General features: G+C 33.7%; 1 protein-coding gene across 3 annotated transcripts in view; it reads left to right on the forward strand.

Annotated features, from left to right (window-relative positions):
* LOC149804893 (sodium-dependent phosphate transport protein 2B-like) overlaps positions 1-20,918 on the forward strand; it is a 34,407-nt gene extending 13,489 nt beyond the window's left edge. The window contains exons 4-9 of one of the 3 annotated variants that reach the window (XM_089945638.1): positions 10,652-10,783; positions 11,111-11,254; positions 11,695-11,886; positions 12,179-12,297; positions 13,008-13,185; positions 13,521-20,918. In XM_089945638.1, coding sequence (XP_089801764.1) covers positions 10,652-10,783; positions 11,111-11,254; positions 11,695-11,886; positions 12,179-12,297; positions 13,008-13,185; positions 13,521-14,440 — 1,685 coding nt within the window. In that variant the 3' untranslated portion in view covers positions 14,441-20,918. The remainder of the gene's footprint in view (positions 1-10,651; positions 10,784-11,110; positions 11,255-11,694; positions 11,887-12,178; positions 12,298-13,007; positions 13,186-13,520) is intronic. The other 2 variants (XM_089945647.1, XM_089945643.1) reach the window with 2 other exon arrangements.
* Positions 20,919-27,508: the final 6,590 nt, after the last annotated feature.

Genomic DNA, 27,508 nt, shown 5'->3' on the forward strand with positions numbered 1-27,508 from the left:
AATAAAACTCTTGTGTAATGGTGTGTTTTGTTGTTGTTTTCTTTTACCACTGAATAACCACTCATGCTACTATTCCTGTGGAAGATATAGTTCTGTAACACATCGGGGTATACCCCTAGAACGACTATTTTGCATGGGAATTTTGCAAGACACCATTCCTATTTGTATTGAGGTTTAATGTTTCTGACTCCTTGGAATACATTTCTTTCCGCTAATCAATGGAGCTACTAAGTATTTTCCATTCAATTTATCCTGATATTTTCAAGGACCACATAATAATATTCATTTACCTTTTTAATAGATTACTCGTATAAACGTCAGATGTATCACACAAATCAAAATTACATTGATGATCTAGTCAATATTATCAAATTATATATTTTATAAATTAACTCAATATTATCGCCATAAATGTTTTCGGTTTGTTAAAAGAAACATCATTAATTCACAACGTATTCAAATCAAATACACACATCCCCGTATAATTTGGTCTATTCAGATGCTAGTTTCTTTTAATTCTATGAACAGCTATAAATTTATCAGTGAATATTTATCTATGACAAATGGTCGGAAATCATTTTTCGGAGTCTCTCTGTTTCTGTCACTATAACCACCTCAACATTTATATGATTTATGTGGTTCTTCATTGATTTAGAAAAGAACCCCTCTATTGTTCATCATTCACAATTTAGGCCAACTAATACCAGCGCTACTAAAATAGTGTTCAACATCTAAGGTATACTTTCTCATACTGATACGACTTTATGGTCATAAACTAAGTAACATAAACGATAAAATTTTCAATGTTATAAAAAGAAACTTTTAGAGGCACTTACAGTATCAAGAATTGAATCCAAATAATCCTGAACAAGTTTTAATAAATTTATTAAGAATGAATGTCGAATATAAACTTCAGATTAACGAATATACTGGTTCGCCATTAGGCCTGACATGTCGAAATGGCGTTGTCCAGAACTCTTTTGAATAATTCATTGTAGTCCCAGAGTATCCCTACATTTATAGTCTCCAAACTTCATTTCACACACATAATGTGTTTTGTTTCTAAAGTTGATTGCACATTCTTATGTCATGTTTATTGGATGAGGTGTCTTGAATACTTTCCTTACTTTCTAAAATCGTCATTTATATCATCTTAAAACTGAGCCCAATAAATTATTATTTTCAAGTTTCGCACTGTATAACTGTTTTGTAATTTGTACTGTAAGGGGCATTTTGCTCCGTTGGAGGATTGATAAACTTTAATATATCATTAGTTTTATTAGACAGTAATGTTTTTTGCCATCTGATTGTAACATTCCTATATTGTATTTGGATATGTATCAAGGTATTCTTGCTCGTACAATATAATTTTGATATTGATAATTGCTGTTTTAACACAAAAATCTTGATAACGATTTGAGCAAAACGTAATGATAATTTTTCTGATCTGATATCAAGAATAATTAAAGGATATAAACCATTATCCATTACAAGTACAATGACATAATCAAGCATTTTAGTTTTTCAAGAACGTACAAGTATCAGGTAATTCCAGAAGAAATTCAGACTCCCACAAATTTAATCCATTATCATATTTTGTTCACATATTTCACTCCCAGTTGCGTTTTTGATTATATGAATTAGCTAATATACACCACATGAAACATTTATTATCCCTGTTTAATTTTTATATTTATACAAGCGTTTTGGGTGCCGTTTGTTTATTCCCTAATAGAATGAGCTTTTAGATATCGTCAATGAAACCCGTTCTCACAATGAATGAACAGCTTAGACTCTGTCAGTTAGTCCGGTATATTCACTATTTAAGCTATCATTAATGTCTTCATTTGAACGAAATGTTGCATCGGCTTTGAAGCTAAACTTCTGCAAAATTTATTTACCCCCATTTTTCAGAACTGAATTTCTAAAAACGAATTTGAAGACTAATGTTATATTTTACACTACCTGCATTATATTGGTCATGTTTCCTAAAACTATGCTTCATTCACGTTCTCTTCTTCGGATGGGATTTTGGTGGGCATCAGTCTTCCTTTCTGCAAAATCTTTTCATTTTGGCTTTTCATCTTCTACAATTGGGTAATATTGTATTTTTTGCTCGCTTTGTTTAATATTTTAACTTTTTAGGATTGGTTGTTTTGTTTGTGTTGTTCCCGGTTGCTGTGTTCGTTTTTAGATTGGTTTTGGTAATTAGTTTCCATAGCTTGTTCTATAACAATTGATCGTGGTTTTGGTATTTTATTTTCAATAGGTTAATTTGGTCCATGTTTTGGTATTGGTTTTGGGATTAAGGGTTCTAATTCAACAGACATTGAACAGAGTATCATATTACTAAGTTCGTTTCTTCCTCTAACATTTTCGCTATAATATCCATTAATTATTCAGGTTGCTTTTGATTTTTGATATTCTATGCTTTAGAATTTTGTCTGTAAAACTTCTTCGTGGTTTTTTGATCGAATTTCGTTTCTTATTATAAGAAATAGTTATATCACACGGTGATTCATATTTTCCCTTTGTAATACAACCTATATCAACAATGTTCTTCTTAAATAACATGTATTGGTTAATATATTTTAATTAGTTATTATCATGTTTCGAAATTTAACACCTAAACAAGGGGTAAATCTACTTTGTGGTCACGTGCTTCTAAAGATATCATACATTGTCTGCACTTAAAACTTTACAAAACCCTATATATTTGGAAATTTTCCAAAATAATTTACTGCTTATTTCAGATAGTGCGAAATGTCATTGATGTTTAATAGAGGTTATGTAATATCACCAGCAATATCGTGATAAATAACATCGGGATGATTCATCAGCAATAACACATATTTCTTACCATTTAGTTTAATGTTGCTAAGTGATGGTGTTCCTTTTACAATTATATTGTTGAAATTTAACCCTGACAGATGATTGCTGATTGCGGATGTTGTTGAAATGTTCTGCATATCGGTGTAAAGTCTTTTCTTTGTCAGTGAGCAGTGCGGTGCGGTCAGCAATTAGTGATGGAGAAGTTCTTGATCAATGTGTCCCGTAGATGTATCTTCAAAGTATCATAAAAGTTCTCCCTGTCTACGTAGACTGAATCCCATCTGCCTTCCTGCTGAGCCATGAGTCATGCAACTCTTATAGTTTGCATTGGACAGTACTCTTAGAGTATTTGCAGGCTGCATTCTTAGATCATAAAGGAGTGTCTTCTAAACATACATTTTGTAACGGATGCTCTGCACCCAGCAGTCTCTGCATGGCAGCATAGTCCTAACGAAAACAATATTGATCTTCACATGTGGTGGGACCTAAGGCTTTGGATGAAGCTGACAATATCGAGTCCCTGAAGGAGTCCTAGGTTTTCTCGACATTTATTATTTATAGACAGCTGTTCAGTTCTTTGACATTCTCCTGTTTACATCTGGAAACAATGAATTATTTGAGGACTTTTGCCTTGTGGTCGTCTACTAGGGTGAACCTGGATGAGATTGAAGACTATGAACCTGTGTTCAGTCCAGTATTATGCACTTCCCATGACCTTTATCATTCGGACATCCTGCCTATCTCTCCTCCTGACGATGACATAACCGAGGAGACGCCAGTGCTTGAAGTTTGGATGCATGTATTACGTCTTGTTGTGCTTTGTCTGTTTGTGATCAGCAGGTCCTGTTTTGGAAATGTCCTCAGTAGGAGGAGTTCGTTGATCATGCATTTGTCAGAGCCATTTATGTAAATATAATCTGGTCAATTTTGTCGATCTGTGCCAACTCTGACATTGAAGGTGCTAAGGACGATGATCATATCTTCATTACTTTTCCGATAAGAGTCTCCAAGTCTTTACAAAATACTTCATTGATATCATCTAGTTTGGTCATGCGGTTGTATGGTAGGAGTGTATCTTTTACCAGACAGTATGAGTATCTTTTGCATTAGTCTGTCATTTAGGCCTTTGCGATCTGTGCGATCTTGACTAGCTATGATTCGATGGTAACCCCAACATATGCGTCATGTTGCTCTTCTATGCATCTGTCACTCCAGAAGAAGGTGCAGTGTAATCATAGTTCGATGAGCTGTTCATCATTAGATAGACGTCTTTCACTCTGGGCTACTATATGCATGTTGAATCCGTTCAGTTCTTTACCAACCAGACATACTTATTCTTCTTTCTAGTGCTACGAAGGCAGCATTATGTGATCCTTAAAAAAGATGCTCAATCTCCCAGGGGGATGCATAGTTACACTGCTGCTACTTTCTTGTGAAATTTTACTCTATGCACTTACCTGCCTGTTGTAGGTCTGCAGCTACAACCCCCTCTATATCCGGACCTGATGTTTTGCATCTCGCCATCGCCACAGAACTTGAATATATCCGTTGTTGGTTGTGGAGGGGAATAATGCCAAGATTGTTGTGTTCAAGTGAGGGAAGGTCACCCTCACTCTCTCGACCAGACGTTTCTAAATCTACTGGCACAAGACCATTTTGTCCTTCTGCAACTAAGCTTATGCCCTGCGTTGTCCTCTTAGCTCTCGCTATCTGCCTTTGGGATAGTAACGACCATATCTGCTCGTCTGCGTGATACACCTGAGAGAACATTCCAGAGGGAGTGATGTGTAGCTGTCCGCTATGGGTCAATAGTTGGTGGTAGTCTCGTCCACTGTTACTTATAGTAACATAACATAATTACAGTGAGCAATACTATCCACACGTGACACTATCGGTATATTGTATCTGCAAAGAGTTGAATAATTTCTTTTCGCTACCCATCATTTAATATTTACAATAGCACGTGGAAGAAAAAGAAATAAAAATATTCAATTTCATTGCTCTTAGGGTGATTTTAAACAGCGAACTACTGCCATCACTTTCAAAAAGTGTTTAAGATTAATAATAATGTTTGCATTAGGTTTTATTTTCATTGTGTGCACGTCCTTATTAAAACAACCAATAAAATATTTATCATATGTTTCTTTATTATTTTTTTTTCAATTTAAATATTACTAACAGGGGATATTTCTTCTTTTATCCGTTGTTAAAAACAACCATTAGCTATAAGGCCACCACATCTTTTACCTGGACGTGTTAAACCTCGCACGCAAAACACTTTCTTTCTCAAATAAACCATGCAAACAGCTATCAGCCACACCAGCCGAAGGAGGAACCAATACCATTATAATAATTTTATGCTAATGAGAAATTTAAATCTACACACCGACCCCTACCTTTTGTGCTATTTAACTTAACGTATGATCCATGTGGCTTGACTATGGAGTGATATACACCATCGAATACTGTATTTATTTCTCTATATTTTTCAAATATGCTACTAAACGGTAAAATGAACAATTGTTCTCCACCAGTAATTTAAAGTGGTCTTCAAAATCCGTCATTAATACACACACACACACACACACACACACACACACAGATATATATATATATATATATATATATATATATATATATATATATATATATATATATATATATATATATATATTAGTCGCTGTTTTGAATTTTTGTGTAGTGTTAAATAAGGTTGAGATCAGTGTATTAACCAACATCTATAGTAACAATTCATATTAATTAAGCACCGCTCTTCAGTTTTAATAATACATCATTACATCTAGCATCACCTTTAAGCTAAAACATACTGCTGCACTACTATCTGATACTAATCCTATGATTTTAATCGCTTGTGTCAGATATAAAAATATTTGCTCAATCACTTTATCATAATTAAGATACTGTGTACTATGAAAGAGAAACCATGTTTTATTTACAAATGCAATTTGATAATTCGCACTATCATTTGTTATCATTTGCTGGCTTGTTTGCATTTGCTTTAATCTGACTAAAGTCAGACCTTCACTACCCTACGTTAAGATCTGACCTCGACCGCTTAGGGGTATGTTTGCGTGACCTATGTCATTAGTATAATCACTAGTTTTACCAGCTAATCAAGTGAATTCCTATATCTTCGCGTTCGGGAGAATGGACAATTTGGCTGTAAATATTACAAATATAATTATAATTACGATCTTTTAATCACATGTTTGACATGTGTCACGTTTGCCAAAGTCGTAGCCAAATTGAATGTTGTGAAACATTTTCGGTCCAAATCCAAATTTCGGAACCGTTTTCTAACTGACAACCACCAAATAAACTACCAAACGCAAATCAACACACATCATGTTGTAGTTATTTACTAAAGTATGTGAATGTATGAATTGTATTTCGTCCTTTGTACGGCTGCTAATCATCCTCCGATTTTCCACTAAAGCTTTTCTCGCTTGTTGAGTAAGTGTTTTATGTTTCCTGGTCATCTCTGATAAATATCTTGCCCGGTGAAGGCATCCCGCTCCGATTTTCCTTGCCTATAATGTCGATAGTGTAACTAAAAAATTGTAGTCTTCTGCAGCAACATTTAAAATGTTTAGCAATACGTTATCTAATGTCATTTCGATGTCTTTCACAGTGTCAGCTATAGTGTAGGTTCATCAGCAATTATAGCTTTTAGTTTGCAACTTCTAATTCAGTTAAAATACGCATAGAATTTAATCTGCTTTGTGATACTGGCCGTTTAATGTTATTGCATTGGGGAGCTGTTAAGTTCTTTTGCGCTCAGATATTTTCACCATTTTATCACAAATATTACAAATGATACAGTAGATATAATATGTTTTGTTATAAATCGGAGCAGGATGTTCTTCCAGCTACTGATAAAACAAAACAGTGTCAGACCTTGCATCAGAATACGTATGAACGTGTTGCAAGGTGATTTAGACTGATTTCAATCTTTTAGTACCGCTTGCAGATTTACTACCACGTATTAAATCAGAAATTATTTCTTCTGACTTTTGGGACTATAGTTCTGTTGCATATAGGTTACATTTTTAGACAATATTATCATTTGAAAAACTTCTTGTATGATTTGCTTTATATCCGGAGTTAATGTGGGCGTTGTTTCTTTATGAAATGTTTTTTAACAGCTTTTTTTCGCCAAGATTAATAAATCGAGATTCAACAATTCTTTTATTACTACCTGGCAGTCACCAATTTTTCAATCATTATGTAAATTTTTTGACTTAGCACTAAGAATAGTAAGCATACTATTTGGGATTGTAAAACATCCTTGTTATTTCTTTGGGTTTTATTGAGCATCTTAGACATAGTGCTTTGTTGTCCGTACAATGGCTCTATTATGGCTGTTACTCACAATTATTTTATTGTGGTGATGTTGATATCCAATGCACTTTATTTATCCTGATTTATTGTTATTGATACCCTTTGTCACCATCAGAATATCAAAAAATATTATTTGCTGATGTAATATTGAACCTACTATATCAAACATCCGAGCTCAGTGCACCTTTATGTTGTTTGTTAACAATGTATATTTATTGTTCCTAAAACAATTGTGACGAATAATCAAACTGTAAACTTTTATACGTTTCCAAAATTTGCATTTGCACAGTCAAAGAATACTTTTCCTTAAAATGCCATCTCAAGGTAATATATGATTATATATTTTTCAGTTATACATGTGTGTTCAGATTTATTGATTATCTCTTGATTACACAATTGATACAATATTTATATAACCTCATTGTAACTCAGTTTTAAAAACTGTTTCAATTCCTTTTATTAACACAAAGCAATTGTAATATAGACTAAAACTTTCAAATTTAATAATATTTATTATTGTCTCAAACTTTGCGGACTTTTAAAAACTCGTCCTTACCCGAATAGCCATCTAACTATAACATTGTTTTGAAAATTAAATCATTTCAATATCATATCAATTCTATCCTAATCAGGCTTCCTGGATAATAATCTTTTTTGTCCTAATGCACATAATGGCACAATTGTAATAATTGTTTATTTGTATTTATTAATTAATTAAATATGTTCTAACAGCTCTGCTTCTCTTCTGTTTTATATGTTGATGCTCCTCCTTTATGTTTACTGAATATGCTGCTTGCATAAGTGACCTCCAGAAGTAGTTAATTTAACTCCTCAATGTTCATGTTTAAAATAATTCGGTTATTTCTAGTAAATTTAAGATTTTATCGTATAACATATCACGTTTCTTAATACCTGTCATAATGTGGGCTGGTTGTGAAATGTTTTCTTGTAGACTAGCGTTTAGTTGTAGACCAGCTTGTGATGAAGCTTCTTTTAGCCAATCCTGCTTTTTTGTTGTTGTTATCAACTGAATATTTTTAATATCTTTCTTTCTGAAATTTTGCTAGTTTTTCTGTAACTAATTGTGCAAATGGTTAAGCTATCTCTAACATTTAAGTAATTTTTCATCCGGCAGTGGATGTGTTAAAACGTTTATCAATAATTTGTTTTCGTTTTTCTATGCATGAAGCTTGTTTAAACAACTTATATATTGTGTCATGTACTATTAACTTAGCTTACATTATTTGCAACACTTCGAAATAGTTATCGAAATAATCCTTTCATTATCTTGTATTATCTTACAATGTAAAATAGTGCTCACTAATTAAACAGTGTTTCCAGTATGGTCAAACCCACTGTTATATTGAAGGATAGGAAATTAATTTATCATACATTAAGAAATTGTATGCTTTTCGTCACCTCACAATATAATTTGAAAAAAACTATATTTACCTCACATCGAAATAAAAACGGTAGCATGTAATTTGCCTCGTATCTGAATTAGCAATTAGCAAGTCCATTAAATAAAACAGAAAATTATCTATTATAACTAATGTGTTTGAGAATGTCAAAATAACTGTAAAATATATGCAAATTTAATTATGTGCTTCTCCTTAAAAGCAAAAGTACTCTTTTAATTTATTGAAGATTTTATCAGTTTTATGACCATCAAACACAATTAGTTTTTATGTGTATCTTCATTCATTTATTTAAATAGAGTAATATCATATAGTATACATATAGACAAAACTTATACATATGTTGTCGCTTTTGTCTGTTCAAATAAGTGTCCAGTATTTTACATTTCGATCGTGTATTATTTACAAAATATTTAATTACTTTATCATAAATGAAATAAATCAGTAATAAGATTTTTAATACATTTGCTAGATTGGTCGAGTTTTACCTACAAGAATATAACGACAGGGAGCCCAAATAGATGCTTGCTTCTTGTATGTTTTTCAAAATTAAACGTTATTATTTTGGTTAACTTCAAAATATATTTTTCATGAAAACCATTATAAGAGATGTTTCTAATGGTTCCAGATAATTTTCGGTTGTCTTGCAGCTCTTTTATTTTATCAAAATGATAACAAAAGAATCTCCTATAGTGATCGGATGCGGTGTATTGTGAATAACATTATTTTATCAGATGTTTCAGTTTTATAAACTGCTATGTTTTCATTGTTACTAAATTTTAGTGTAACCGTGTTATTCCTGCTCATAGTTCTAGTATCCCCAGTCTTCAAAAGCAAATCTCCTGTCCTCTCATGCCACCTTACAAGAGATAAACATCAAAGAGTTGCTTGTTTATCTGTCTGTCTAGATTAATAATTTATTTATCACTTTCGCTGTCAAATCGATTTGTTATAAGGTCAGTAACACCTCGAAAATGCTTAATAATGTAATTAATATTATCGTCTGTGTATTTGTTATATCTCGTAACTTGATCTTTGTATGTTAACCTAAGTTAGGCATTTTTTTTCGTTCATATTGTCAATTATACTGCATCCTCGGTTCAAACCGTTACATCTTTGTACATGTTCATCTAACTGACTATTCAAATTCAAGTATTGTCTTATTGCAAATGTAGTATCACTTTTTGAATCTGCCCTAGAATGTGCTACTCTTCCAAATAAATATAACTCACTTATATTATATAATTATGTATTAACAGTTTCTAATAGAGAGCTTACATATATTATGCAAATAGTTTATAAATTAGAGACAAAATAAAAAAAACAATTGTGTCAAAATCCTGATAGGGACATTCAGTTAAATAAGTTGCTGAAAAGAAGGATTGATAATAGTTTATTAACTAAACAAGAGTTGTGACACTTTGAACCATTTGATGAATTAGAACTTATGATTATGATAAACTGCACCCACATGTAACATATTGTATTGATGTTAGAACTATATTAGAACATGGTGAATCCAAAATAAAACAATTATAATAACGATTTGAAAAAATATTTCGAATTAGCATAAAATAATCCTTTCAAATGACATATAAAATAACACTTTTGAAAGAATATTATGAAATAACACTTTGGAATAACATCAGATTCCATTTTGAAATGAGATATAAAAAGCATTTGAATAAGTCGACAATAAATATGTTTTATTTTTTATTCTTTTATGAAATAAAACAATATATTTTGAAAAGTAAAAATTATTTTCAATTAAACAGATTTGCAAAAATAAAAGTTTTAATAACATTTAAAATTGAGTCAGAACTACCATTATGGTAACTAATGATTATTAGCAAACGTTTCAGAGTTTGCATTTGTTTTTTAATGAAAGTTATGAAAGTTGCTCACCGTTTTTCTTCATTTTCGCCGACAACGCATGTATGTTACCTCCTCAGCAAGCATATATCTCTCTTATCGATCATACATCTACATACATGTACTAACTTCAGTCTATAATATGTTTTCTGCTTTCTACCGGAAAGAGTTAAATGGTTGGCAGAAGATTAAAAGGTTGATTCTGCACTACATCCTGAAGATTCTACTCCTCTTAGCAGCCCTATACCTCTTTATCTGTTCTCTGGGATTCATGGGGGACGCATTCAAGCTTCTGGGAGGTAATATATCTATCTATCTACCTGCCTTCCTATATACATATCTATCTTTTGTGTATGCATTGGTATTCTTTCTTTATGTCGTATTGTTTTCTTTTCTTAAATAAATGTGTCGATTTCTTTTTGTGTGTGTGGTTTTCCTCCTCCTGATATGCTTATCCTCATTGTTCGTTTCATAATCATCGTCATCATCGAGATCTTCTTCGTCTTCTATATTGTTTCAACGTCATGATCTATAAACAAACGTTTTAAAAGAAATATGTCGATTGCAAGTTTTCCCTTTCTAACAACAGACATCATTTCTCTACTGTTTTCTTCTACATTTTCCAGGTAAAACTGCCGGTAAAGCCTTTCAGGAGAGTAACATTTTATCAAATCCCGTTGCTGGTTTGATGATCGGTGTCTTAGCAACAGTGCTTCTTCAGAGTTCCTCCACAACAACCACTATTATTGTCAGTATGGTCGCTGAGGAAGGTGGGCATATGTGTATAGTTCACTTTTAAACCTATATACTGTTTGAACCGTAACATTGTGGAAAATCACATACGCTGTAGGTATAACTCTGACGTAACCCTTGTTAAAATTATTGTGAGATTTGGAATGAATGAGTGCCATTGAAGTATGCATGATAAAACTTTGTAAGGGATGTCAGTTCGTCCATAATGTTCTTATTTTAGCAACTTCATTAAGTCTGAAGGTGTAAATCTAAGATATAAAAATGTATGTATGTGAACACAATCTTCCTTCTTTTAGACAGAGTAGAAGTGGATTTAACACAAGACGAATATGTTCGTTAAAGTATTCAGCTAAAGGTAATAATTATTTGATAAAATGAATTATTACGACAACAAATTACAGTATGTTGTTGTTCTTGTTATTGCTACTATTATTATAATTTTCTTACTATTATTAAGTCCTCACGGTGAAGCTGGCTATACCTATTGTGATGGGTGCTAACATTGGGACTTCCATTACCAACACGATTGTATCTCTGGGACATATTGCAAATAAAGACGAATTCAGGAGGGCTTTTGCTGGCGCCACAGTCCACGACATGTTTAACTGGCTCACCGTGCTGGTCCTTTTGCCTTTGGAGGTAATATCCGGTAAGGAATAATTACGTTTTCCATCTGAACGCAAGATTTTGTTAATCACATGTAATATTGTTTTTCTCACTAACTATCTTAATAAATAGAATTATTAAAATAAATCTATTTAAACATCTTTCACATTAAAAGTGTTCACAAAGTATATCACGCAATCATAAGAAACTTCGAAGAATCGCATAACCGTGGAGAAAAAAGAAAACGTCAGAGTCTGTATTTCTTACCTACGGGGATTTCTAAGTAGTGGACGCACGTAATAAATCATCTTAAGCTCAGTTTTCTGGCATCTCAGGTTATTTGGAATGGCTGAGTGGTGTGCTAGTGGAAAGTCTACAGCTACAGGCAGACAAGGAAGCAGACAAGGATTTTCTGCAGGTCATCATCGGTCCATTTACAAAACTTATAATCCAGGTGAGTGTGTTCAGTGGTTTAAATATAAGAACTCACAAATTTCATAAACGTTTTCACGCTCAAACCCAATTTGAAATCCTGTCGTTTGATTGACTCAGGTCAAATCACTGACCCATCAAACGTCAGAATATTTAGTTGGGTCTGAATCTGAGTTTGAGAACTGTTATAATCTTCAGCCAACTGTAAAGTTTTCATGGTCTTAATTACCATGCGTAAGGTGGTTGGGAGCACTAGGAAAAATGCTCATAATGAGTAGAACTTTTAAAATTATTTCTTACAGAAAACGGATTTATATAAAAATGGGAATTTAATTTGTACCGAACGATTTCGTTCTATTTTTCTGAACCAAACTTCTAAACAGTCGAAATATTAAGGTAATAACACATTTACCTAAACATAGCTTCCAAAAAGTCTGAATTATTGAGGACGTATTAACACATTTGTCGCCTGTACCTTTAGATACCTAGCAGTCAAGTGCGATTTGAATATACCCAGATTCGCGGCGCAAGTCTGGCTCAAACACTTTAGTAATTGACCTTAATAATGCTACGTGAACCGACGGTTTGCACATAATTTAATAATTTAGTACGCTTTTAATTCACTGAAAATAGAACAATTAATTTTCATGTCAGTGAAATTAGCCAACATAATAATGAAATACAAAACATAGACAAGATGTTCATTTTATATTCAAGCACTTCCCATTGTAGATCGACAAACATGTCATTGAAAATATCGCCAAGGGGATGAATGAGTACATGGACCAAAGTATACTAAAGACCTGCTGTGACAAGACAAAAAAGTACATCAATCAAACCGTGTCGGAAGTGGTTAATGGAACTCTGGTAAATTCATCAAAAGAAATTCAAGCCTCGTGTCAAAAACCATGTAGGTTTCAGGGGGTAACAATCATGATGCTTGTTGTATAATTATTTTATTTTGCTCGTATTCTTTCCATTTACATTCCTCATCTGCGTTTTACCAAACGAACCTATGCACTGAATATGTATAATATGTTTGGAAAAAGCGATTAAAACGTATCCAATCATGCAAGTGTAAGAGAAAAGTATGATGCCTAAATAATATATAACACATACTCGGCATATGTATATATTTATTGTTAACAACAATAGGTGATGGTGATTTTATTAATGATAACAATATTTTGTTTATGTTATTGGTGTTACATATATTATTTTTAGTATCATTATTTCCATTTACAGGTCAATACTTGTTCAGAGATTTGGCAAACGTGTGGAGCGACTCAGCGGTCGGTGCAGTTTTGCTTGTGCTTGCCTTGATAATCATGTGTGCGTGCCTGATTGGCATAGTAAAACTCCTCCACTCTCTGCTCAAGGGTCAGATGGCCGTCACCATCAGGAAATTTGTCAATGCCAACTTTCCGGGTAAAGTATTTGGTTACTTTACGGGATATCTGGCCATTCTCATTGGGGCTGGGTTCACCGTTCTTATTCAGTCAAGCTCCGTATTTACATCGTCCTTGACTCCATTGGTAGGAATGGGAGTCATCTCTTTAGATAGGATGTACCCTTTGACCCTTGGCTCCAACATTGGCACAACAGCTACAGGAATATTGGCAGCTTTGGCTCAAGATATAGACAAAGTCCCACATGCATTACAGATCGCATTCTGCCACCTCTTCTTCAACATATCGGGTATTTTGATCTTTTATCCCATCCCATTTTTCAGACCACCGGTAGGGGCGGCGAAATTTCTTGGTACAGAAACTTCTAAGTACAGATGGTTTTCTCTCGTCTACTTGATCTTGATGTTCTTCGTAAACCCTGCTATAATTTTTGCCTTGTCAGAAGTGTCATGGATAGCCCTGACTGCAGTCTTAGTTCCAATTGCCGTGGTAATTTTGGTCGTGGCTGTCGTAAAATGCATACAGACTAAGAAGCCAGACATTCTTCCGCGAAAATTGCAAAATTGGAAATGGTTACCAGAGGCTTTACGCTCCCTTGAACCATATGACAGGATTATGATGAGGGCTACAGGAAACTGCGTTTGCTGCCGAAAGTGTGGTTGCTGTAAAGGTATCTATGTAGAGGAAGCACCTGCGAAAGAACACAAGCTCAAACAAACTGTTGATAGTACAGATACTATTGTGACAGAGTTCTAAATCACATTATCATTATTTCATATTGGTAGGCTCATGACCTTGACTTTAATTGGTGTTAACGCGCGTTCTTGGATTAACCCGGGCATAACGAGCAAATATCTGCTAATACCATAGCAGTGCTTAGACTCGAATACTAAAATAGATTGAAGATCAATAGAAGAATATCGCAGAATTAAAATTTGATCAAAATTAATAACATAAATGAGAATCAATTATTCTCATTACAATCGATCGATCGGAACTATACTAGATAAGGGTTGACACTGATGTGCCTTGGCTTACTGAACTGGAAGATCTAGGTCTACGCTGTTCACAATTGAGTGCATGTAAACTTAAGCAAAAGTGCAAACTGCTGCAAAGATGCGTGAAACCGTTTTGTATTTTTCTATGTATATATATGGAACACTTAAGCTTACGTTTGCTATAGCAGTCAAGAATTTGATGCATTTTGGCGGATACGATGTGCCTTTAAAAATATTTTATATAAAACTTCTATTAAATCCATGCATAGACAGCACTACGAGAGCGAGCACACATAATTTGCATATTATCGCGTTATCCGGATACAATGTACTTACTAGAAGCATGCGATGACATCGAGATTTGTTTTAATACGTCATGTCCGCGTTTTAATGATAAGGTAAACATTTCTTTTATTTAGTTTTCTATAAGTCACTAGCTTATTAGGCTAAACAAAGGTTTACATAACAGGTTGTAAAAAGTAAGTCTTTTTTGCGCATTTCGATACTGGTTATTAAGGTCCGTAACAGTTTGAGTGATAACGACAATTGGTCCTATCATAGTTCCTTCATTTATATTGGAATCTATGTTTTGGGTAATATATTCATATTTTGATTACTTTTTAAATTACTTTCTTTGCTGGGTCATTTTATTGGAACTGGTTCGCATATTTAGGTGGGTATTTATACTACACTTCAATTCACGGCAATATAACTATTGGTAGCATTGGAAACTGTTTAGATATCGCTCTGGAAAAGCGAAACGGGAACAGCTGAGCAGAAAATGGCTTTGCCATGGCGCTACTGGTCTTTTGCCGCCAATATACTGTAAATAAAATAATATTGTCATTGGTTTTAAAAGTAATGAATAACCTGTCAGGATAAATCGTAACAGATGCCAGATTTGTCAAAGTATACCTTATGAAATTATCTAGGAAGTTTCTCGGTTGATTGTGTTGGACACAAACATATGCCTTTGTCTCGCCCGAGTGTAAGTGTGTTGGGGCCTTAAAATATTGTTTTACCGCAAATCGGCGAAGGAAACAAATTGTCCTGCGCTGTGTCGTACCGGTTGTTGTTTCGAAGCAAAATAATCAAGCTAAGTGTCGTCCAAACTTAGGCTGATCTCTTGTCGTTGTTTTGGCTACAACGTTATCAGCAGATGTACTGGGGAACAGATTATCTTAAACATAACATCAAAGAACATTTCAGAACAATTGTTGTGTTTTAATCAGCAAATGACTGAATTTAGCCTTTATGTAAACCTGTTAAGGAAGAAAAATCGAGTCACTTATAGAAAGAAAGCAATAATATATCTTTTCTTGTTGGAACGAGTTTATTAAACATGCTGCTGACTTATTGCTTAAATCATGTATGTCATCAAGCGGTTTCAGTCTGTAAACTCTATGCACAATGTAAATCAGTTGTCATCTGTGGTCTTAATCACTCCTATTGGTTTTCTATTTAATAGCTCCAGGTTTTCTTGTTGGTGTAACGGCACTGTTAACACATTCTTAGCTAAATCATGCAGTGGAACTAAGTGCGTTTGTCTAGTAAACACCGAGGGAGCCGATCGGGGTTGGCAGGGACAGGAATCTTACATGTGCTCCTTGGATAATGAGACATTCTACCAACTTGGCTACCACGGTTTTGGACTCAAAGCTGAGTCAGATCTATGTTTTGAAGTTTTATATGATATCTGTAAACCAAACAGCACATAATACCGGTCAAAACTCTACGAATTCTCACTTGCAATTACAAACATAAACTTAAGTTTTGTTGATACGCATATGAGTGAATCCAAACGTTTTCACGCAGCTTCGGCGCATTTTGATTGTTAATTTTATTTGAAAATCGATCCACATTGAAAAATGTAATCTTCATAAAGTTTTGTGTGTGCAATTCTTCTATTTGAATCCTTACAACTTTCATATTTTAGTTGGCATTATATAGCCATGATTATGCTGACGTCCTATTAACCCAGTACATAAATATCCGAATGTGAATATACCTAAGACTTATCTGAAACATATTCCTACATTCGACGAATCATTTAATAGAATACCGGTAGACAGTGTCGGTTCTTGACCAAAGACCAAGTCAGGCAACCAACACGTATTGTCCAAAATGTCTTCCACAACAATAATTTCCAGAGGCAATGCCTTTAAGGAATATAAAGACTAAAACCATAGTAAATGCTTTAATAATTTTTTGACGCCATTTGGCCTTTCTAAATTCAATCTGATCAAGGGGCAAATTTGATGTCTGCAGTTCCAGCAATTTATGTAATGAATTAGGCATAAAACAATGTAATTCTTCTTACTATCACTTGATGGAAAAATTTCATCAGACTTTGAAGACCATTGATGTTGTTAAAAGAAAACATTCTTTCAACAGACAATTCAAAGATGAATCGTATTAATTATGTCTCTAATTTTAAATATAAGTTGTCTAAAGTTGGTGAAGTAACAATAAACATCTTCATTCTAACCAGTCAAAAATGGTTAAGGTATGACGAAACTACAAAAAGTAATAACTTTTAAACCTGATGAAAAAGTTCTGGCTCTCTCACCCATAACTCAAATTCCTCTTCAGGATAAGTATTATGATCTTTATACGGTTTAAAAAGAAAGTGAATTAAATTATATCATCAACACTTATGGGCGGTGGAAACAGAAACAACTCTGCCATATAAATATAACAAAGGAGTGTTTCGATAAAGATAACACTGTGGGTTTCCCACACACCGAGATCTTAGATGACTGCACGCAGTCGGAATGTATTGACTTTGTTCTAACCAGTCATAAGAGTTCAGATCTATTAAACATTATTGACACAATAATAAGATATTCCACTATGGAGAAGGAGTGTTTGGCTTTATAAAATTTTGAAGTGCATAGTCATTCAGTTCCTTCTCCGGTTATTTATAGTATTCAGTGATCACAACCAATTTACCTTCATCAACACAATAAAAAAAAAACATCAGAGATTGTTGAGATTGAGTTTGATGCTGCAAGAATACAACATCGACATTATGTACATCTAAGAAAAAGATAAATTTGATTGCAGATGCACTTTCACGTGCATAAAAGTGCTATAATGCTCAGCTATGTACATATTTTGTGTCATTCATTAGATATTTTTTGTGAAATGTATTATTAATTTCTCATATGCGTGTTTGATCATTTGTTATATACATAAACACGCTTTTACATCGTTCTTCTTATTAACGAAGGTGTTATGTATATCTATATTTTTGTAACCTTTGGTACATGACCGTATCGATATTGTGTGTAAATTTCTGTTCGTGACAGTATATTGTAGTGATCATTTGTAAACAAGGTATTGATTAGCTAATTTTTGTCCATGGGTATCAATTCTATTTTAAAGATATTGAGCTAAGAATCGGTATTTAAAAGTTACATTCAACATATATATTGAACCAGTTTACTAGTTTGGCGTTATTTTCCATTGCAAAGAATGATCAGGTGGGTCCTTACAGGAATTAAATTATTTCCGATTGGATAAATCAGGTATGCTCTTTTACGACGTGGGCAATTTCGAAATGTGACATAGTGATAAGGTGAGAACAGAATAAGTAATTCATTCTTACTGTAGCGGTGCTACTGGTGGTAGTGTTGTTGGCGGATTGTACCTTCTTACAAGGTGTCCGCTTTATTCGGTTCTCGTTATCTAGGAGATGATGACCCTCGGTGTTATTGCCCGGATCGAGTACATATTAATATAAAGTGTGAAACTTATTGGCGGAATAAATAGAGATCTTAGCAGATATACAGAACAGCATGACACGGGCCCCCGTACATGAAAAGAAACAACGATTTAATCAATTACATAAACAATGTGACAATACATTACATTAGGAAGATACACTTCTATTTGGAATAAATCTTTCACCGAATTTCAAACACAAATATATTTATATAAATAGCCGATGTTTTTTAAATGACAGAATTGGATTATCATATAATTCAGTGAACAATCGAAGTCATTGCCTTGTACAACTTCATAACCTGCTGATTTCCAGTCCACTCCAACTTCACTGTGGTAGGTCGCTTCGTTTTTTTCCATTCTCCAACCTACCTACTGTCTCGCCTCGTTTTGGCCCTCAAACTTTGTGTGGGTAGGTGGATATGTAAGTACGTAGATACGTAGCTAGTTGGATCAGTATGTACGTGGATACGTCTGTGGAGCTATTTCCCCTTGTTCATTCAAGCTTTGTTCACTTCTACCGCTAGAATTGTGTCCGTTGACTTTCAAGGCATCCGGTCCCATGGATAAATGTTTTACAGGAGAATTTCTCCCAAATTCAGTCTCTGAGTCCCTTATATTTTCATTCTTGCAGAACAAAATGCAGACTGATTAGATTTTTCGATGGGGCAAATTTAAATCTAGGAAATTACGTGTGGGAAACACGCCCCCTTATTCAGAGTAACCAACGAGGATTAAATATATCTACCGCCTTTTATAATTAGGCGCCAAAATTACGGTAAGCCTGACTTCTAGATTTCAAAACAACTGATTCTGGAAAAACTAAAATCTGAAAGCTCCGATATAAAATCGAAGTTAACCTTCCCTTTTCTAGTCATCTAACGGTTAAATAATTGAAGGCTTAATTAAGAATCACTTCCTCTCCCGACACAGACATTATACATCATTGCAGTAGAGAGATTTAATAAGCACATGTCTCCAGAAATCTAATTAATTGTTCTCTGGCTCAAATTAATGTGCTCTTCATAGATTGACAGAAATTTGCATCCTTACACTTATTTCGGATTCCTATTTAATATGTTCTTGTTTTAACATTAGTCCCCAGATGTGTTTAATGTTGTGATTTGAATAGTTTGCGAGGACAATTTGTTATTATTCATTATTTTTAATTAGAATTAGAAAACCGGACTCAGTATTCTTGGACTTATTGTTCGTCGTTAAATGAAAGATTTCGAACCGTTATATTTTAGTTATCAGGACATTTAAATTGGTGTTTTCCCTGCCGTTAATCATGCTTGATTAAACTGTACTACTATATTTATATGAGGAAGGGTGTATCTAATGTTGTGAGAACTTGTAGACTGTATCCTTTTGATTAATTTATCAAATGAATTATGTTTAAACTAACGTAACTAAGCTTGACAAATACCACATATTAAGAAAGTTTAATGTTGAAAGAAAATGGCCGATCATCGTCCAAAAAAAGGTGTTCCTTATCTTTATGTGCCGAGCCTCAACATGACATATAGCATCAATATACTGAATTCGTATCTCCTTCTTTAGAGATGGAATATTCATGAAGCTTACGTTTTATGGATTCTTGCATATCCGACTAAACGGAAGAAAGCAATAATCTTCACGGTTTTGCTCTTAGAAGTGTTCAGCAGTAACTGTCAACGATACAATTGTTACTGCATGCACTTAGCTTTGCCTCGTTATCGACCTAATGACCTGGAGTCATATAAATATATTTAAAAAATCGTTCTGTGAAGGGTCTAGACTACAATTACTGCAGACATATATGACAGCAGCTGTCATAGCTCATATGTGGACTTGAAGCTCTGACAACAGTTATAGCTGAATGATTTCTACATAATAGTAAATATACATTTGTTTTCAAAGAGAAAATTTCTGAAATTTGTGTGGTTTTAGTGCAAATTTATCAGAGATACATTTTACAAAATTAATTTAAATACGTATCTTTTGAAATAAATTATCACGCATCAACATTTTACACATATTGTGTAGCAAAACTACGTTGTATGCTGGGTCAAATCATTAATGCTAATCGCCATAACGTTTTTTAAACACTATCAACATCCTATGTTATTGCCGAAGAAATATTTCTTTCACAGGTAAATGGATGTAGCAGTTAAATGTAGAAAATAAGTTCGGAGATGTCGAGAATTTTGTCTACGACAGTGAATTCAACCCTTAAACAGTTGTTGGTAGTAAAACAAAACCACTCTATATATAATAGATGTAGTCGTCATATAGCAGTCATGTTCATTGATATGATTTGGGCACTGCTTTGTAGTTGGAATGCTGTAACTGGTAAAACAACAAAATTTAGTTACGATTAAATTCATTTTTGACTGATATATCAGTAGTTTTCTTTTCAAAGTATTTTTTATTCGAGTTTGTCTTTCCTGCTGTAGTTTATAAGTCATATTCTTTTTCCAGTCTTTTTTGTTTTTACCAAATTTTAATAAATCATAATTTCATGACAATCTTTGTTTTCATTTGACATGAAACATATTCCGCAAATTAAGATGTGACAGTGATTATACATTTGACAAACTAATTGTTTTTAAATTTATATTTAGCATAGTTTTGCATTTTTATGTAATAGCATGCAATTGCACAAAATATTATATCTTTTGTCTTACTTAAATATAATGCTTTTGGAGTAAATACGTAGTATTGCTTGTGCGGCACTTTTCTATAACACTGAGTCTCTTTGATAACTTTGTTAACTTTTGCATATGCGAATTTGGAAGTATTTAGAGTAAAATATGCCTGAATCAAAACTATTTGATATATGTCCCTACTCAATTTCATCCATTCATTCAGACTTAGTAGTATAGTGGGGCTGTTTAGCCTCAATGGCAATTAGCATTACAGAATCCCCCCGGGGCTGTTTGGCCTCAAAATGTATAGCCTCAATGGGAAAATACATTACAGACCCCCTTGAGCAACTCTAGCCTAAAGGTTTTTCAGATCACCCATGGACTGTTTGGCGTCAAGTAGGTCATATATATATATATATATATATATATATATATATATATATATATATATATATATATATATATATATATATGGGTGGGGGTGAAGGGGTGGGGGTGGATATGTGCTTGATTGTGCAATAGTACTGAACAATCAAGTGATATTGCAATTAACAGATCAAGTATCTACACCTTGGCATATCGAGCATATATTTCTGTACTTCAGGTATGTGAATTTCACTGGATGCGGCGGCAAGCCACTGCATCCAATCAAAATTAGGTTGTTCAAATTTGAACACTGTTTCTACGTGATCGAGACAAGGGGAGTACACGACTTAAATGGACTGATAAATTAGCCATTTTTGTGTCGATCCGTGCTTGCTCAAATATCTTTAACTCAAATAGACCTTGAATGGCTTCCCTCTGGTACAAAGTAATACTTTCGATGCTAAACGTACAAAGTATCCTTTACAGGTCAATTGCAACCACCGTTTCTTCCTGATGTCCAATGCACCACACTATTGGTTAGTTGGTATTATGTACTAAGGGAGGCAACACATGATATCCAATAGATCTCGCTAGGACAAAGCCCCAATACAACTATTTGATCCAGCAAGGTGTAGATAGGTTTATTAGAGCTTTGCCTGGCTAAGATCAATCGTCGCCTGATGCCAATATTTCATATGATGTTGGAAACAAATGGCTCAGTTACAGATTAAACTAAATAGCAGCGCTAAGCTGTAGTTCCTATATTTTGTTGATGCTTGGATGTCTCAGTAAGTTGATTTTTCCACCACTCAATGTCTTTAGTGATTGGATGTCATAACACGATGAATTAAACAGTCTTAGTAAGTTGATTTCAGCATCGCCCACGCACTGTCTTGAGTGATTGGAGGTCTTAGCACGATGCTTTAAACATCACCTACTCGATGTCTTTAGCGACTGGATGCCTTAGTAAGCTGATCCGTATGGGTACTTTAATGTACATGTGTAGGGTGAAGGGCGGTTGAAAAATCAATGTGCAGACTCAAACTTTGATTATTTGACCTAAAACTAATCTACTTCATCTAGACAAATACAGTTTCCTCAATCGTATTTTATCATACGTTGCTAAAACCAAAATAAAGATTTAATAGACGTCAAGGATCCATAGACGGAAAGGATTCAAAACGGAACAATAATATCTCCTTGTTCTGTGTGTGTGTGCGGATCGTTCAATTACATTTGATATTTTAAACACGTTAAAAATCCTCTCTCTATGTATATATATATATATATATATATATATATATATATATATATATATATATATATATATATATATATATATATATTTATGTCCCAATCACCAGTACTTTAAGTTTTCTCTCTTCTCAAAGTTCGCTTGGATCTATAACATTTACAATGTCAGACAATAATAGCTCCTTGTGTGTGTGTGTCTGTGCATGTGTGCGGATCGTTCGATTACATTTAATATTTTAAACACGTTAAAAATCCTCTCTCTATCTCTCTGTACTCATTTAAAACATTCTACTACGTAATAATTCAATAAATAAATGCTTTTACCTTTCACTAATTGGAACTTTCTGCTACGATCAAAATCTCTAAGACGCTTCAATAGCTATGAATCTAAGTATCTACCGTATCGAAAATCGTCGAGTGTTTAACATTCTGTTCTTTTACGTTTCCGGATCCATACATCTCTCTATTGTGTTTACACTGGAATATAAATTTTGCTTCCAGTTGCAATCATCATTATTAACTCGCTTGATCTTGTCATGTATGTCAATAAATTAAACCAACAAAAACCAATCGATAATCAAATGTTAACATCTAAGCATCCGATAACATACTGTAAAAATTATTTTACTGTAATATCTGATAATTTAAAGGCTGGCTAAAAATATGGTCCCCAATTAAGCCGAATTTATTTACTTATCTGAAATGATGCCCTTGTCCATAAATAAACATTATTTATATCACGGCTCCAAGACTAAACCGTATTCACATTCTCCGCGCGCACGACCAAGATCCTTCAAGTCTTTGAAAATCCCCCTAGAAAGTGCAATGCTTTGCTCGAAGGAGGAAAACCTATGAAACTATTTAAGACCATTTAGAAATTACTATTTTTCACGTTCATTATATACAATAATGATTATATTGCCTTGAATGAAATGATAACAATAGAAGGGATCAACGATATATCGTAAGTAGCGTATTATAGTTTACCTAGGACAATATTAATTAAGACATTTATGTAGTATCTCACCTGAGAGTTCTCGAAGATCTAATTAATCATGCATGTTTCTATGTTCATATAAAGTGTACACTGTGCTAAAACAAATGCCACATACAGGAAATAATCAAATGAAGTCCCTTTTTCTTCTCTCGAACCCATTTATCATGGCGTATGACGTATTTGCTTACAATTCTGAAAGTTTAATATGTGCGCCCGAGGGTGACTGACTGAGATGATAATTGTCTGTATTGCTTGGACAAATAAGAACACCACAACATAATATAATTTATTATTTTATTTTATTCAAAGCAAACGTATTGCACTACATGATTTCAGAAACGTTACAAGACCTATCTGACAATACATTATGGTTTTAAAATATTTGAAATTTAAGAATCTCGTAGGCGAAACTCTTCCTAGAAATTTATTTTTATTCTTATTATGAATTTTATTTATTTATTCAATTATTTTCAGTGCAATAGGTCCCGGGTTCGAAACCAGGCCGATTCATATCAAAGACTTATAAGAACGAAACTAGCAGCTGCCTCGCTTGGCGCTCATCATTAAGCTGTTTGTGTTAAGAATGGTTGGCCTGGTGTCAGGATGATGTTACTGGAAGGACATGCTACTAAACATATGAGGCACGATGCCACTGTGCTAGACACTATAAAATGCCACACTGCATAGATCGTAACAATCTGGCTGAAAAATTTCAAGCTACGTTAAAAACACAAATTACACACACACACACACACACACACACACACACACACACGCGTGATGTTCAGATAGAAAAAAAGAAAACAATTTGTTTTTCATCAACAATAATGCCGTCTCAAGATGTCCGGCCCATATACAGGCAAAGTTATATGGTACCTATCTAATGAGCCTTCTAAGATTTTGTCTTTAAATAAATTATTACGACATTCATTTAGATTAAAGTTTCACTAACGCCAGTTTCACTGAACTATACAAATTTCAGGCAGATAAGGTATATTTTTGAAAGTGATAAAGTATTAATTTGAATCGTATTTGATGTTGTGGGTAAATTGATTGGTACTTTTCTCTGTTCGTTTATAATCTTATTTTGATTCAGTCATATGAATGTTGTCTTTGTTTTTGTTATTTTTGTTGGTCGTGTTTGGTTGATAAATCTCAACAGTATTAATTCATTTATCAGTTTTGATAAAATGTTAATTCATTTATTAGACAGCTGTTTATTGCTTCGTTCTCTTAATATGATTCGCTGAGACTATGTCTCTACTTGTGAAACCACGCGTTATCTCGCGAGAAATAAAGGCCGGTAGATGTAATATTGTGGAAAGGGCATATTAACCTGGAACTATCGAGTCTGTCCTTTAATTAATGCGCATTGTAAACCCATGACCAATCTCTGTTGTACCGTTTTAAATAGACTCATACGTGTATATAACATTTGTTTTAGCAGATACAATATTTATAAGTTAAAAATGTTCTCTTCTGGTTTGAATTTATTATCGTACCAAACTTGCATACCACACAAAGAAAAACATACAATTAGTTGACACCCTGCTTGAGACAATTAGGAAAAAAGAAAAAAAATATATGGCAAAAACAGGTTTAAAAAGCACAGATCATACTGCTTCAAAAACACTTTTTACGTTGAATACCCTCAAAGAAGGGTTGCGCTGATTTAGTTTAAAAGCACGTCCGTTACGGCAAGGAATTATTCAGATATATGTCCGAGAAGAACGATTGCCATCTCTGTAAATTCCAGTACAAGCTTTACTTTCAGCTGATCCCCACCGCAGCTAATTTTCTACGACACTTAAAGAGATTCATTGCTTTCATTGGTGAGTATGCTAAGTCCTAACTACTAAAATATACCTGATTTTAATTAAAATCAAATTTACAACTGAACGAGAATCGTAACTTCTTTCAGTTTTTCTTCTAGGTTCCAATTTCTTTCAAAACATAACAATATGAATATAGGCCAAGATCCTATCTTGTCTAATCGCGAGGCGATATCTGCTAATCAGTTCTGTCCATATAATCGACTTATTTTTGGCTTGATCATGTGTAACAATGTTAAAGTGTACCTATCAGAATGTAACGTGGAAGAACATTTTCAAAAGAAGGTCCGCGACTGATTCTCTCTCTCTCTCTCTCTCTCAGATTAACTGCATTTTTGATCCAGCTTTTAGCTGAAAATGCTCAGAGTCAAAACTAAGTAGAATCGTTTTCATGGTATTATTGTTGTTGTTTTTCGAGACATTATTTATTATACACCGTAAACACGATACGATCACCTTGACTTCATTGTTCATGTAATGCATGATTACGTCGATGTAGCGTTCAAATATTGTAAACATGATCGTATACAACTGATGGAGACAGTAGGCCCAGTGGGCGGGGCAATATTTTGTTATATAAATTTCTTGTAGGTATAAACAAAAGGAATTCAAAAGGGCCTGGCCATTTAGATTCCTGGAAATTGTAATGAGAAAAGAAATTAATTACGATGCGTAAGAGTAAGAAAGGCTAATGTCATGAACAGACTGAGACGCGGCTAGTGTTAACACAATAGATACAATGAACTTCAACCTAATAGTTGTACCAGTAAGGTCAGTCACATTTTCATCCAAAGACTTTAATAATGAAATTTAAATTTAACCACAAACATTTTATATCTAGGGATAATCTTGTATATGCTAACAAATGGAACATTTCTGATAATGATGTCATTTGAATTGTTTTAAAAATGAAAAGTCGAGAAGGATGTGGTGAGAATAACTAGGAAATAAATCATATAATCTCCATGACGTTCGTTTATCATTCACTTTAATATTTAAATTCTTGTAAGATTACATCAGAAAGGGAACCCATAACAAAAATGTACTCTTCAGTGATTAGGATGCATTAGGAGATATGTATTCTTTTAGACCAAGAACAACAACTAGGCTTATGATTGCTCATGTTAATGATTTACATAGACAGCAACAAACCAGGGCAAAAATCGATGTCTCGTTATTGTAAATATAACATGAAGAACACAGATATGTGCGCCAGGCAAAAGAGTTGGAAACAAGTTTTAAACTTTTAAGTTCGTCTCTGCTATAAGCTTAATTAATTAATCAATAAGCATGAAGGCAAGATTTAGGTAAATGTTTGCATTTTCTTCTGTATCAAAAGATTTTGTTCTGCAGTGTAGTTCGTAGCTAGACAAATGTGTATAAAAATCAGTATCAATTAATAATTAATATTCATTTATACTGGTCTGCGATAAAAGCTCATTTCTTGCGTTATTAAAGAGTCTGCATTCAAAACGAAAATGACATCGTTTCTATTGGAAATCAACAAGAACAGAAAGGATAGATGATATGATTATATCAACATCAACCATAATTGATCGAACTTCATTTTTGTTTGGATATGCTTAATAACCCTGAAATTCATATATTACTAGATTCTAGAAAACTGGAAGCAGATCGTTTGAGCTCGGTAATGTCTTCATGAAGATTAGTATACATGAAACGTTTTTAGGGGATTTTGACAGACCGTTTCATGAGTCGAAAATTGTTGTTTGATGCAACATTTGAACAGAGAGGTTCTACATCGATACTTAATGATATTGTTCTGGTGTCTTAGATCATAATGGGACATAAACAGCTGTATAATCCGGAGACCGTTTTTTTTTTTTGAGCTGCGTATTAAACTCTCTTAAAAATCCAAAATTGTCTTTTCACTCGAGTGGGGTTCAAAACCTAAATCCATATTTCATCGCATTGCACAATCGCATTCAAACATCTCTGATCACTCTTGTCATATTTGGCAAATAGTTGTTTGGCGATTACAACCCGAGTCTCATGTTGCT

Source organism: Sinohyriopsis cumingii, chromosome 2 (assembly GCF_028554795.1).
Source record: "Sinohyriopsis cumingii isolate HCF-2022 chromosome 2, ASM2855479v2, whole genome shotgun sequence".
Taxonomy (NCBI): Eukaryota; Metazoa; Mollusca; class Bivalvia; order Unionida; family Unionidae; genus Sinohyriopsis; species Sinohyriopsis cumingii.